This window comes from Trematomus bernacchii, unplaced genomic scaffold (genome assembly GCF_902827165.1).
Source record: "Trematomus bernacchii unplaced genomic scaffold, fTreBer1.1, whole genome shotgun sequence".
In the NCBI taxonomy this organism is placed as follows: Eukaryota; Metazoa; Chordata; class Actinopteri; order Perciformes; family Nototheniidae; genus Trematomus; species Trematomus bernacchii.
This window is the reverse complement of record NW_022987477.1, coordinates 3761231-3775750: the sequence shown is the minus strand read 5'-3', so window position 1 is coordinate 3775750 and position 14520 is coordinate 3761231. Positions and strand designations below refer to the sequence as shown.

At 38.7% G+C, this 14520-nt stretch overlaps 2 protein-coding genes across 2 annotated transcripts in view; one reads left to right on the top strand and one right to left on the bottom strand.

Annotated features, from left to right (window-relative positions):
• The first annotated feature begins 2191 nt into the window (after positions 1 to 2191).
• Positions 2192 to 3616, top strand: LOC117494698 (putative protein TPRXL). Its single transcript, XM_034145642.1, is given in 5 exon segments — positions 2192 to 2372; positions 2462 to 2570; positions 2722 to 2796; positions 2890 to 2999; positions 3002 to 3616. Coding segments are annotated over 5 exon segments (645 nt in total). The 5' UTR covers positions 2192 to 2293; the 3' UTR covers positions 3274 to 3616.
• Positions 3617 to 5122: 1506 nt separating this feature from the next.
• LOC117498541 (vasoactive intestinal polypeptide receptor 2-like) overlaps positions 5123 to 14520 on the bottom strand; it is a 24461-nt gene continuing 15063 nt past the window's right edge. The window contains exons 5-13 of the mRNA XM_034150704.1: positions 9766 to 9863; positions 8711 to 8849; positions 8467 to 8617; positions 7515 to 7575; positions 7180 to 7249; positions 6885 to 6976; positions 6514 to 6652; positions 6123 to 6164; positions 5123 to 5999 (exon numbers count right to left, since the gene is read on the bottom strand). Coding sequence (XP_034006595.1) covers positions 5826 to 5999; positions 6123 to 6164; positions 6514 to 6652; positions 6885 to 6976; positions 7180 to 7249; positions 7515 to 7575; positions 8467 to 8617; positions 8711 to 8849; positions 9766 to 9863 — 966 coding nt within the window. The 3' untranslated portion in view covers positions 5123 to 5825. The remainder of the gene's footprint in view (positions 6000 to 6122; positions 6165 to 6513; positions 6653 to 6884; positions 6977 to 7179; positions 7250 to 7514; positions 7576 to 8466; positions 8618 to 8710; positions 8850 to 9765; positions 9864 to 14520) is intronic.

The following is a 14520-nucleotide window of genomic DNA, read 5'->3' as shown; positions in this document are numbered from 1 at the left end:
GTCTGTATCTCTGTCTGCTAGTTAAACTGTCAAATCAGAAATATTGGGCATTCAAGGTGAGAAATGCATGTAATTATGATGGCACTAAGAATATAATAAAGCACACCCATTTGTAATCCATTTTCAGAGCTTGATCACTTAATCACAACCTTTATACCTCATAAGTCTCATGGTTTTGCTTTGATTTTAATGGAGAGGCGAAGTCCCTCCCTTTCCGGGGGACCTCCATGGGAGCTTATTTTGGAAAAAGTATGTATTGAAGTCAATGGAGAGAGAAAGATTATCTTTCGATTCCGTTTGAATTGTGCCACGAATTACACATATGATGTTTGTCAATTTAAAAGATAATTTTGCATGTCAACATTTTTTAAATGTGTCGTAAAACTGTGAAGTAACACTTTTTTTTGTGTGAAACCGCTAAATGAACAACATCTCCTGCCTCGCACCACACACCAAGACGGCCGTCACGTTGGCACATTTCACTTCTTTCTTTCAGAATGAGGCGAAAAGTATTAAAAGAGGTGAAAATCACTCCAAGTCTGGGCATGTTGAGAGCTGTACATACACACAAGGGGAGTTAGTCGGTTCCGTAAGAGCCAGCATGCAGGACCGGGATTCTGGGATTTGTAGTCTTTCTAGTTGTGTATTTTTCATAGTCTTATATTTCAACAGTTTTACAACAAACTGTGACTTTTTTGACATGGAAATTATTTTTTAAGATTGACAAGCATCATATGTGTAATTTGTGGCACAATTCAAAAGATAATCTTTCTCTCCTCATTGACTTCAATACATAATTTTTCCGAAATAAGGTCCCATGGGTCGGAAGTAGATGGGCGGGACTTCGGCTCTCTATGGCCTTTTTTCCTCACACAAAATTGTATCAAACACATTTCAAGGTTTTTCTGATACGACTACATTTATTTTCATGCTTAAAAAGCCTGCATAGACATTGCTTTACCACAATGCAACACCTATTTCTCAGAAAGGTCCTGTCACCAAAACCCCATGTATTCCTCACTTCTTCTACAGAGACGATGACAATTACTTTTTTATAAAATACTTTGGGGACAAAAAGGAGTCAAGAGGTTAAGTTGGCTCTTAATGAATCACCAACTTGTAGATACCACACCCAAAAAAGAAAGATATGGTCAGCAGGGTGACCGTTTTCCATGTTGGTGCATTAAGGGCAGATCATTTTTAATCATGCAGTCGTTGTATTCAAACCTTTAGGAACAAGTTGGTCTTAAACTGCAGGTTGGCCTGTTTTAAGTAGAGAAAATGCACCCAAAGACGTTCTTTCTTTTCATTAAGATATTAGGAGAACACAATGAATCGAAAGTATACTAAGCGTTTAAGGTTCTGCTTTTATTCTGATGCAACTCCTGCTCATCTTTTCATTTGGTTCAGTACTTCCTCTACGTCTACTAGGTGTGAGCTTTCCCTTCTCTGCGTAACGAGTTCCAGAAATGACATTTTAAAAGCTTTGAGTTCAATAAAGAGAATCAATGTGCCTTTCTGATTTCATTTCATTTCATTTCAAACCTTTATTTATTCAGGTTGTATCTGATATGCGAATACTACTTTATCATAGAGTAAATTCTCTCGCAGGGCTATTGAGCACTACACCACAAATTGCAGAACACAGTATGGAATGTATGGTCATCCACGTTGAGTAAAGTCTGAGTCAGTGCGAGCCCATTGCGACCTCACACTGTAGCAACTGCTACAAGGAATGATTGCAAAATTACTTGACATTATTTCCACAAAAGATGTCAAACCACAAGTAAAGCCCTTTCCTCTTACAGAGAGAAACTTAAGGGCATTGTTGGTAGAAATGTTTAATTGTCTCAAAACAGGCCAGACTAACTTGCATTGCTAATGTTTTCTTTGTTAATGCTTTAATTTCTAAAAGGTGCTGATAAAGGACATGTGGCTTTAGGATGACCTTGGGCCTGAGAGGGAATCCTACAGTATCACCCCCGCTATCAGACAATAACGAAAAACCCTGACTTGATTTTCCAAACTAAACGCTATGAAGAAAGTTCCGTTGGTCATTTTCTGGAAGTCCCCCGTTATCGGCTTGTCATTCATTAAAACTAAGAGAGAGAGGAGTGGAAACAAAGTAGAGGGATGACTAACCGGAGGTACCACTTCTGCTTTCCAGGCCTTAAATATCGGATGGCTCCAGACATTTGTCAGTTCACCAAGCCCTCTGGAGAAGAAAGAGCAACATTTAAAACTTTATTAAGTATTTATCTATTTAATTTAATATCTTTTACCCTTCTTGAAAATGGAAAACTGTGGAAGCATGTTCAAGGGAATTCTGGTCGCCATCGCCCTGGTCGTGATGGCTCAGTATGGATCGGCAGGTAAGACTAAGATGCTGATTTTATAAATGACTTTTCATCCTGTGAACCATTTTATTGTATTTATTATTAACTCGTCCATTCATGTTTAGCAGAAAAGCTGGATTCCTGCTGTAAAAAAGTCAGCAAAAAGCAGATAACTGATCCAATCATCGGGTACTATACCCAGAAGCCTAGCCCTCCATGTGTCACAGCCATCATGTAAGTACCAAGAGCACTTCTGTTTGTTCAAAGTCAAATAATTAATCATTTCTAAAACAAGAAAACAGTCGGAAAGTGTTAAAAAAAAAAGCTTGCATTCTAAGACAAAATTACTAATCACCAATATGTAATTTGTTTGTCATTCTTGCAGCTTTCAGACAGAGAAAGGTTATTTCTGCAGCTACCTGAAGTCTCCCTGGGTTCTTCTCAAGATCAAAGCATTCAAGTAAGTTCATTATTACCGTTCTTTTACACTCATTGTTCAATCCTTCAACCCCAAACTTGTTGTCTCATATGTTTTCTCTTATCTTTCTCACAGTAAAGCAGCTAGGGAGGCTGCTTTGTCTACGGCCCCAGCATCATCTGTCTCCCTGCTGTCCATCATTACATCCACTGCAGCACCCTCCACTCCTCCTCGTTCTTCATCCCCACTCCTCTCTCCTCATCCCCCACTCCTCTCTCCTCATCCTCTTTTCCCTCTTCCTCACCCTCTTTTCCCTCTTCCTCACCCTCTTTTCCCTCTTCCTCACCCTCTTTTCCCTCTTCCTCATTTCCCTCTTCCTCATCCTCTTTTCCCTCTTCCTCATTTCCCTCTTCCTCATCCTCTTTTCCCTCTTCTTCACCCTCTTCTCTCTCCTTCTCCTTAACATCGGAGATACCTGCTGGTGAAACCCTTTCAGAAAACGAGTCGAGCAACGAGTAGCATCGTCTCCACCTCCAGCCCTCCAGCGAAGAGTGAATTCATCAAGGAGTTCAAGATAATAGCCCTTTCAAATAGCACTTGAAGATGATGTTATAATTATTATGTTTAATATTTAGTTCTGTTAAATGCATTAAGAGTGAAGTTATTTATTAGTTGAATTTAATTGAACAGTGCTCATAGAAGTATTCATGTATTTATTACCAAATGTATTTATCAATGTTAACAAGTTACTGTATACAAATTCATGGTAATAGTCCAGAGAAAAGGTATTGAGCTATTTATTAATTTAAAAACTTGTTGTGAAACCATGAGATATTTTAACAAATAAATGTTCCACATCTGATCCTGCATCCTGTGTTTTTCTACATATTATCTGGCATACTTCTGACGTTTTGTCTGCAAAAGCAAGAACCTAAGATTGAAGAGTTTTACACAGCTAGAGATTAAATATGAACCGACTCGTGGCAGCTGTGGTTAGTGTTTGGTGTATTTATTGAGCCATAATGACAGAAAGTTGATAAATGTGTACCAGCTTCATCTTAAAAACAGCATCTTTTTTATTATCATACAAATGTTTTTTTTCCTGTCTTAAAACTACTTATACAAATGACTAAATAACATCAGAAAAAATATAAAATAGTTAACATTTTAAGATTGAATACCTACAGCTCTGGGTTTAAAATGTCATTAATTTAAATTAATTTAAAATATTTTTCAAATAATTTAGGGAAACCAAACACAAGTTCTCACTAGTGAAATGCCAATAATATGCAACATTAAATGCAATATACATTGGTCAACTTTTTGGATATACGACCTCACAAGTTTAAAAATGGCAATAAAATGTTTTAGCTAGATGTTAGCTGATGCTAACGTTAGCTTCCAGCTGACTAGCTAACTTGTTTTTAGCGGTATAAACATGTAACGCTAGCTAAAGTTTTGTTTAAGTTATTCAACAGTATTTTTTTAAAGGTAATATGAACACTATTTAATAAGAGTGGAACATTCATATTATCTTATATGAATTGTGATGTATTGGTTAATTACTTACCACAAACGTCTTCGCAAAGTTGTAATGACTGTTAACAGGACAGCGGTTGGTTTGGGGCTGGCCAATCAGGTGTCTTGTAGGCGGGACTTTGGTCACGCGACAATCATTACCGCTGACATCTACTGATATCTGCTGATGTGTATAAACTGTATTTATGTTTAGCTTTGGTTGCATTTTACTGCAGATTAAAGTCGAGCTAATTTTAAATTGTGTATAAACTGTTGGGAAGTTTAATCAACATCAATGTATCATATTCCACAAAATGATGCAATGTTTTCAGCGTTGATGTCCTTTGAGCAACAGTAGGCTGTTCCAAAAATGAAATTCTTCATGAGCTCTGTGATGATGAATGTTCCAGTTGAGCCAAGAGGACTTTTTATATTGTTGATTTAGCTTTTTAGGAGATTTTATCAACCCATAAATCATTTGTCAGTTTATCAGATCTCCAAATCACCAAATTTGGAGACACATAGTTTTGCGAAACTATAGAAGCAGAATATGGAAAGTAACAAACGCAGTGAGAAATGTGTAGTGGACTAGGACAAAATGCTTCTTATATTTAATATCAATAAAACAAGTGAGAAGGTGGAATTGCTGTTTAATCCATGTATAGCTAAACTATTAAACACATTTATTTACTTACGTTGTGGCACCTGTTTGGTAATTTTTGCTCAAATAAAATGACAAAAACATCAAAAAATATATTTTATCATGAATATATATCTTAGAACATACATGCACATTGTATGCTACTATATGTGAGAGCATGAAGGAAAAACAAACATGACTCAGTTTCAATGATAAAAGTATTTATACATAAAACATATACAATTACAATTTATGCAAAAGCTTATAAAACTCCTTTGTCCTCCTGTACATAAACATTAACACATTCACGTTTTTTTAATTGAAAACTACTGGATCATTTAAAAAAGATTTTAAGGGTCGCCAGTAGATGCTGCCTAATTTTAAGAGGTTACAAGCCAAAACATTTTCACATTTACTTTTTGGGTTATTAATTCAATAAAACAATATATTTCAATATATATTTTCTAATACATTCATTTATTTTTGGGTTGTTTAAATGTTCTTTGTTTTGAAGACTCTTTCATAATGAAAAATAAAATATATCATGACCACCGTGAATCATGAAGTCCAGACTTATTATTAAAGTCTAAAGTTGTCTTCACTGTAACAGATGATATCCTCTCCTTTTTCTAACGTTAAATGAAACGAAAGGAAGATGCAGGTGTGTGTTCTGCTGTATTTCAGCATGCACTGTCTCATGTGCTTTATACATTAATAAAATGAGAATCAGGAGGCACACGCCGTGAAACCAGAAGTCCTTCGCTTCAGAAACTTCTGCAGGAAACAGGTTCGGTCCCTGCAGCAGCGAACGATATGTCTACAAGAGTCCTTAAGTGAGAGTGGAATTCAGATTAACTCTGAATGTAATCTTCAATTCTGAATGTCTTTATATAAAAACAGTTTTTTCTCCCGGTCAGAGCACCGTGGTCTCAGTCTGCAGGATGGACTGAGCTCGAGAGTTTCTGGGGAAGTGAGCAGAGTTTTCGGTGCCGTTCCTGCTCATTGACATAGCATGTGGTCTGTAGTCCCGCCCCACGTAGCGCTTGAGAGATAAACTCCTCCACGTCCTCCTCAGCTCGCTCTGGACCTTTATATACATACACAAAGTAGAATTTAGTTTCTGTGAAGCAGAGAATGTAATGTTTAATGTGTGTGCGTGTGCGTGTGCGTGTGCGTGTGTGTGTGTGTGTGTGTGTGTGTGTAGGCTCACCTCGCTGTTGAGGAAACAATATAAGACAGCCACAATTAAACCCTGAAACACACACATAAACCACGGTTACTGATTAGCATTATCTTAGCATAGTTTTGTTAGTTAACTTGAACAAAAATGACATGTACTTCATTCATTAGGCGATAAGACAACTACATAACATTAAATGTTTTTTGTTCTGTAAAAAACTTGAGCTTGAGTTTTAAGGCGATCAAGACACAAACAAATAGCAAATTAAATTATAGTCAATAACTAATAGTAGACTAAAACAAGCAATTATGAACGTTCATGTCAGGAAGGACATTTCTAGACGTCCATACAGTTTCTACTTTAGATATACCATCTTATAGTTCTGAATTAAATCCTTTAATAGTCAATCGTTACGTGTTACCTGGAAGGATCCGAGGGCGAGGTCAAAGAAGATCTTGATGTGATTCATGTTTTTGTCAGTGGGCTCCACCAGGTAGACAAACACCACGTAGTTCACTCCAAACAGAGGGATCAGCAGGAGGGTGGACTTGGCCAAACGTCTACAGAACACAAACACACACATAGTTACACACTCAATACATAACATTTATGTATGGGCTAAATGTGCTATTGGCAACACATTTGTTTGCAGCGTTAGGTGAAAGGACAGAATTGTGTTCCTTCTCTCCATCAGAAATGGTAGGATATTGTGTTTATTTTCAATACAAAACATTTGTTAGGCTGCCAGATAGTTCCCCATGTTACCTAAAAGCCCTCTTTAAATAAATATACCTGTATTGTGATTGCTCATTTCCTCCGACATCAGTGCAGCGCAGTTTCTGCACCAGGATGCGGATGATGCTGATGAACAGGATGAAGTTGATCTTATAGAGAAACACGAAAGAAAGGGAGACAAATCTAAACCTTCTAGTAAATAACGTTTTTTATCCAACTCCAGAAAGACCAGGATACTAAATAAGTGATTTAATGGACTAATGGATAATGAGTAGCAATAAACAAAAATAAATCAAGCCACAAAAACTAAAGTTATGACCTCATTATATTAAGATGTTGGTGCAAAACTCACAATGACAGACGCCATGATGGGCCAGTTTATCAGCCGGTTGGGGATAGGGTTCTCGTTCATCTCCCAACAACTGAAAACAAGAACAAATATCAGTATTGTTACCCGCCTCAAATCATCAAATCTTTATCTACTTTTTAAAGAAAGTTCATCCTAAATGTGAAGTCTGCATTCATTCCTTAAGCAACAACACTATGTATCTTGTTTTTGTATGACCTGTATTTCATTATCCAAATTCTTTGTAATTTTATCTAATAAGGTTTTTCTAAATGTTTCCTTTAATCTTGTGTGCAGCGCTGATAGAGGCCACCAGAGGCTGACAGGCGCCACAGACTCACCTCGTGTCCTCCAGGTTTATCCTGCATATGATCCACGCTACCATGAAAACAAAAGGGATTCCTGAGGGAGGAGAGAAAGTCTGTTTTGACTCTCAGTCTGCACAACCTCACGAGGTGCCAGGCAGGAAACATGACACACACGTACATTAAACATCTGGAGCTGAATGTTGATGCATTAGGGAGGAAGTGTTGGTAAAGTGGTGATGGATGATGGAGGGAGGAGTAGCATGGCAGCAGAACAGACCTGAGCCAACACAGAGGAGCCAGGAGAATGTCTACCACCCGACCTTTTCATCAAATACATCAATCTGCTGATCTACTGATACTTTTACACCTTTGCATGGATTTAACAAAGAATATGTAACATGTTTATTTGAATAAGAGATGTTGGTGTGCAGATTTTTTAACAATCAGACGGAGCTGGGCTAGCTTTCTCCCACTGTTTGCCGTTTTTATACTAAGCTAAACTAACCAGCTGCTGAGTATCACTTTACATTTACAATACAGACATCGATCTTCTCATCTTAGTCAAGAAAAAGCATATGTCTGGGAAGGTTGTGATTGAGTTAAAACCATTATGTGTAGATTTGTTCTTGGTGATTATGACACCTGTCAAATCCAACTGAGTTTTGGTTTATAAAATAATTAAAATGGAAGCATTGTATGTGTTATTTATAAGTGCATTAATCTCAAACTATATCCACACTTAGATCTGAGTAAGTGAGTTTCAGGTCATCCTAACCGTCAATTACCATTTTTTTTTAAATAGTAACTTTGATATTAACAGTCCATATTAAAATAATAGAAAGACTAGAACACTCTTCATTATATATCCTGTAGTATAGTAAGGAACAATGAAATCATTATAAGATTTTAAACATATTTTCCCAACACCAACACACATATGGAAACTAAAAACATGTCCCATAGCTCCTGTTGTGAAGCAGCGTACCCCAGCCGATGAGCATGTAGGTGGAGAGGCGGGTGGAGTAGCGGTGGATGACGAGCAGCAGCGTGTGCAGGTACAGACCCTCCACCAGCAGCCAGAAGAAGTTGGCCATGATGAAGTAGTTGAAGAAGACAAGGCTGGCCTTACAGCCCACCTACAACAACAACAACAACAACAACACACTTTATTACAATAAAAGACAACAATAACACTGAATATAATGATGTGAATGTGTGTGTGAGGTCACCAGCGAGGGCTGCGTGCTGCAGTCTGTGTTTTGGTCGTCTGAGAAGAGCAGCTCGTCTTTAATGAGCACGGCAACGGCTCGCAGCATGAAGGACAAAAACAAGTTCAGATGGATGAAGTTCCTCGTGCAGTGGAGCCTCCTGTATGCATACACACACACACACACACACACACACACACACACACACACACACACACACACACACACACACACACACACACACACACACACACACCACACACACACACACACACACACACACACACACACACACACACACACACACACACACACACACACACACACACACACACACACACACACACACACACACACACACACACAGGCATGAGGAGAAGTGTGTTTACAGTGGGTGTCGTGGTGTGAATCCGGTGAGGGATGTGCTATCTGAACGCGTTGACAGCAGCTGAGGGAACAGCTGGAGTTGATCCAGCGTTCATCAGACTCTACAAACTGTTATCACCCTGAGAGCTCTGTGTGTGTGAGGAGGACACATGTGCGTTTAACACTGTTTATATTTTTGAAACCTTTATATAATATTTAGTTAAAAGTGTGTCTTACTTTTGACAGTCAGAAAAATACTAGGGTCTGTGCACAGTATTTGCTGTCTCACACAAATATTGAACTTTAAACTGTCAACCATCATTGGAGATTGAAATGTAAAATATAAGAAAACTAAGCATACATTAATGAATTAAAGTTGATTGGCTGTTCTATACTACATTTTGGATATCTGATGTATCAGACATGTTTGACAACCTTTTGTTTTTCAGCTATACATGTATATGGAATTATAACAAATCAATGGAACTGAAAGCATGCAGGATGATTTTGTTTAGGCAAAAAAAAAATGTACGGAATATTCTTAAAATAAAAGTATACAGCGTACGCAGAAGACACCTTTGTTGTTTTATTCATATTCAACAAGTTTTATGGTTGGAAATGTGGGTCTGTCTGTTTGCATTGTGCATCATTAGAGGTGTGTGAGTGTGTGTGTGTGTGTGTGTGTGTGTGTGTGTGTGCGTGTGTGTTACCTGAACAAGCAGATGATGATGGAGCTGGTGAGCAGAGTGATGAGGGACAGGCTGTGGCCCAGAGTGGAGAGGATCCTCACCACTCTGTAGAAGATCAGCTGCACACACACACACACACACACACACACACACACACACACACACACACACACACACACACACACACACACACACACACACACACACACACACACACACACACACACACACACACACACACACACACCACACACACACACACACACACACACACACACTCACACACACACACACACACACACACACACACACACACACACACACACACACATTGATTTAGACAAATGTACAAGTCAACAACTATTACAATTAAGTAGTTTAAGCACAACTACATCAATAGTTAATGTAACCTGGTTGTGGTTAAGGACAATTACAGCCACTGGAGGGCGCTGCTCTCTATCATCTATTCGTTCATCCACATACAGTAGAAATAGCTGCCTGAATAATTATTGTTTACACCTCCAACAAGTAAACATAGCTGTTGCCTGGTGACAAAAACATCAGGAGCATTGTGCGTTTATAGATCTGATGATGAGGGCTCCCCGTCAACCTGCGGCCAATAAGAAGCAAGTATTCTCTGTGATTATGGATGTTTTCTCATGCCTCTCAGGAATAATAGATCCACGGCAGAGTGTCTTTCTTAGCATGTTTGATTAAGTAATGATCTTTAGATGAGTTCAGGTTAATTCCCTTTCAAAATGAAATCTGATTACTGCCAAAAAGACAAACACATCTCCTCAGTTCAGTCATTTCCAGGCCTGTTTCCCACACAGTGATACAACTGGAAGATGTACAAGTCATCATCAACATCACTCATTGAGCTTCTGGGGTCTCATGTGTCTTTTTACAGCAGGGAGCGGCTCTTTCACAATAAAAACAGCATCGGGATAGGTCCATTTCAAAACGGCTCTAAAACACGCAGACACAGAGATGGATCTAGACTTTAGAGCCTTGAATTACTGCCTGGTGTGTGTCTGTCTCTGTGTGTGTGTGTGTGTGTGTGTGTGTGTGTGTGTGTGTGTGTGTGTGTCGGTGCCTGCCGTTCATCGCTCTCTCATCATGTATAAACAACATTCCCCATGCCTGACACCATCTGGCAATACACCGGACATTCACACACTCTCTCAGTGTATACATTTGGACATGCATGAGATTGTGCACTTTAACACAAACACACACACACACACACACACTAACATACTATTAAACCCACTAATTGAAACACTCATTCTGAAACATGTAACATTATTTTTTATTTCATCCACGTCTTTAAGACCCAGACACATGTTTAGAACCTGAGATATTAACCCATCCCTCCAATAAATAATCATCACTACATACAAAGCATTCATGTCAAAGATAGGGTTAAGATAAGGTTAAGATAAGTCATACAAGTACATGCAATTTATTTATAGAAGTCTCGTGTTAAACAACCAAAATCATTTAAACTTTTTTCCCCTTTCAATAACACATCTCGCACTACTGCATGTGTATAGTATTCTTTGTTTTGGTACTGTAGTAAGATGGTCCATTACAGTGTAGTCCAACGTATTCTGTATATTTTATATTGTGTAATTTATAGATACTCCATGGATATTCATCTTTCTATGTTAATATGTATATATTATTACACAAGATTACACAAGTACTGAGTCAAGCATATACACAGATATAAAAAGGCTAAAGTATATACAAACAGTATGAACAGTATTTATGGGTATTAACAGTAGCATAGAGAGCGTATGGACACTGTAGATAGAATACATTTACATACACTATAGAACGTAAATTACACTTTTGTAAATAATATGAATAAATATGTGTATGCTAGAGAATATATTGCAAATTGTATTTATTTTAATATGCAATGCCTTGTAACCATGCTGCTTTAACAGAAGAATTTTACAATTTGGGATTAATAAATCAATCTAATCTAAGATAAAAGGAAATTCCATTGTGGCATTCCCAGTTTTAGAGAAGTAATGGATTTCAGTTATTTTTCCACCACTCCCTGTCCACTCTGAGTGCACGCACGCACGCCCGCACGCACGCACGCGCACACACACACACACACACACACACACACACACACACACACACACACACACACACACACACACACACACACACACACACACACACACACACACACACACACACACACACACACACACACACACACACACACACACACACACACACACACACACACACACACACACACACACGAGGATACACAGACAGTGGCAGCCTGGCATCACAGTCTCATTCCTGCCTGTGATTCTCAGGCCTGAGGCGGATGATGACCTGCCGGCTCGGGTCGCTGCAGCCACATTTCCTTCTATGTCCAAAACACGCCTCCCTCCATCTTTCTGTCTTCCTCTCTGACACCACAGAATTAAAGCGATGCTCAACTGAAGGCTGAGCAGCTTCCTGGCCGCGAGAGGAGACTGACTTAGTGTTCTGCTCCTAGTAGTGTGCCGTCTACTGTTTTAAATCAAGGCAATTGATTTGAGTAACAATATAATAGTCATGTATCCTAGAGGGGGGGGGGGCATGTAAATAGTAGCATGACCTTAAAGAAGCAGAAAGGGGTGATGGTTGATATCGGAATGAGGGTTATTAATTAAAAGTATCAATTAATTTTTGTCTAATCCCTCAAACGCACACACACTGTTTTAGTTTTCTTTTTTTGTCTCCATGTATATTTTTTGTAATTAGTTTTTTGTCTTTACTTGTAAATGCACCTTACTGTCATCTGTATATATGTGACACTGTACTTGTATGCACTTGTCTTGTAACTCCTATATCACTAAATACAAAAATAATTCAATCAAGGCAATAATCCATATAGATAGGTTTCTCTGACAGAAAGCCTTAATGCTTTATCGCATAAATCATATTTAAACAAAGGTGTTTCCCCAGCATTGTGACAACAGTTTGGGGGAAAATGCACAGGATATATAGTATGTACTTTTTTTTACAGTATAGAAACACATCAGAATCGGAATTTGATTTACTCTCAAGTAGGTTTTCACATACAAGAAATGTGGGGTTTAATATCAGCTTCAAACTTCCTGGACACATTTTAATCTCTTTTTTAAAAGGTTAAAATTCCAATACATCCTCTCATGTCTCCATTGTTTGAGTCTACATGTGCGAACGCTTGTTGATTGAAATGTATTCTGTGATCAAAGAGGACAATCCGCTGTTTCCGCAGTGTGTGAAGTGTGTGTATCTGTGTGTGAGTGCCAGAGGTGACGTCTGGTCTGAGCTGAATGTTCTCCAGATGGAAAACCTCTGTCTCTCCAACAGGAAACAAAAAGAAGCTTCAGTGAGAGACAAAGAGCGGGAATCCCACACCTGAGGGCTCTGGAGAGGATCAGTCTGTGTGTGTGTGTGTGTGTGTGTGTGTGTGTGTGTGTGTGTGTGTGTGTGTGTGTGTGTGTGTGTGTGTGTGTGTGTGTTAACATTCATCTTTATGTTCTACTGTTTTCTGTCATAGTGCTCTATGTTCAGCTCATGATCTATTAGTGTCTGTACTATTTCTGTATTAGCTTTTAGTTTTAGTTGTTCTCTCTGTTCCTAAATCTGTATTCACAGGCTGGAAACACAATATACAGCCGCTTGTTGACAAATTATTAAAACCTCCAATGAGTCCATCCTGTTACTATCAGCCTACTGAGATTAGGTTTTAGTGAGAATGAAAGTGTTTGGGAAGAAGTTAGTTTATGAATGGATAAATGAGACTTGCATTATACTGCAATAGTCGTGTGAGAGTTTTACATGAACGTTTGATATCATTTTTCATCCCATATTTAATTCAAATCATGAAACATTTTTTTTTTTTATTATTTCTTCAGTGTGTAAGCATGCATGAATAAGAAATTCATAAATCTGAAAAGAAATGGTCAGTGCTGTTAGCTGTTAGCTCCGCCAAAGACACAGTGGGATTCCAACAAGCTGTCATAAGAAAACCAATCAGCTCTCACTTAGATCCCCTATGGACGCTGAAGAGTTTTAAGAAGTCAGCAGTCAATTAAATATGTTTCTGAAAAGAGTAAATCATTGCACCCACACGAGATCGTAGAGCAATAGTCAAAGATTCGCACAAAGAAAATGTGTTTGATGGGGCCAGCAGAATGCCAGATGTGCTGTGGACAGACAGTTGTGCACACATCTCACAGCTAAAACAATGTTGAAAGTATCAGCTTGATCCAAATTTAAATCTTGTGAAGTGCCAATTAAAATAACTGTAACACAACGAAGGAGTTTCACTTCCTTTTCTACTCACAGAAAATGAGCGAGCGCTGTGTGGCCTGAACTCAGTGTGGACTCAATAATGGTTTCAGGATGTTCCCGTAAACCTGGATATTACCTGCTTATTTAAAGCTCAAAATAATCCAAAGGGTCGTGGAATGCAGCCGTGAGTACAAGCAATAACAGGGACGGTCAGAAGATAAGCTCCGTGGCATCAAACAGGACGATATACAACATGCATTAAGACTGTAGAGAAAACTACAAGGAGATGTTTGCAATATGCCGTCATTCTGAGATAGGAGGGATATGAGTTCCTCCACTGTACCTTCAGAGGAGGGGGATTACACAGCAGCTGAAGCACCCAGCTGCAGCCGCTGAGAGTTAAGCCAGCGTCTCGCCACAACAACATGCAGCTGCTCTCCAGTGGTGAGGAAGTATGGAATATAAAGCCCAGAG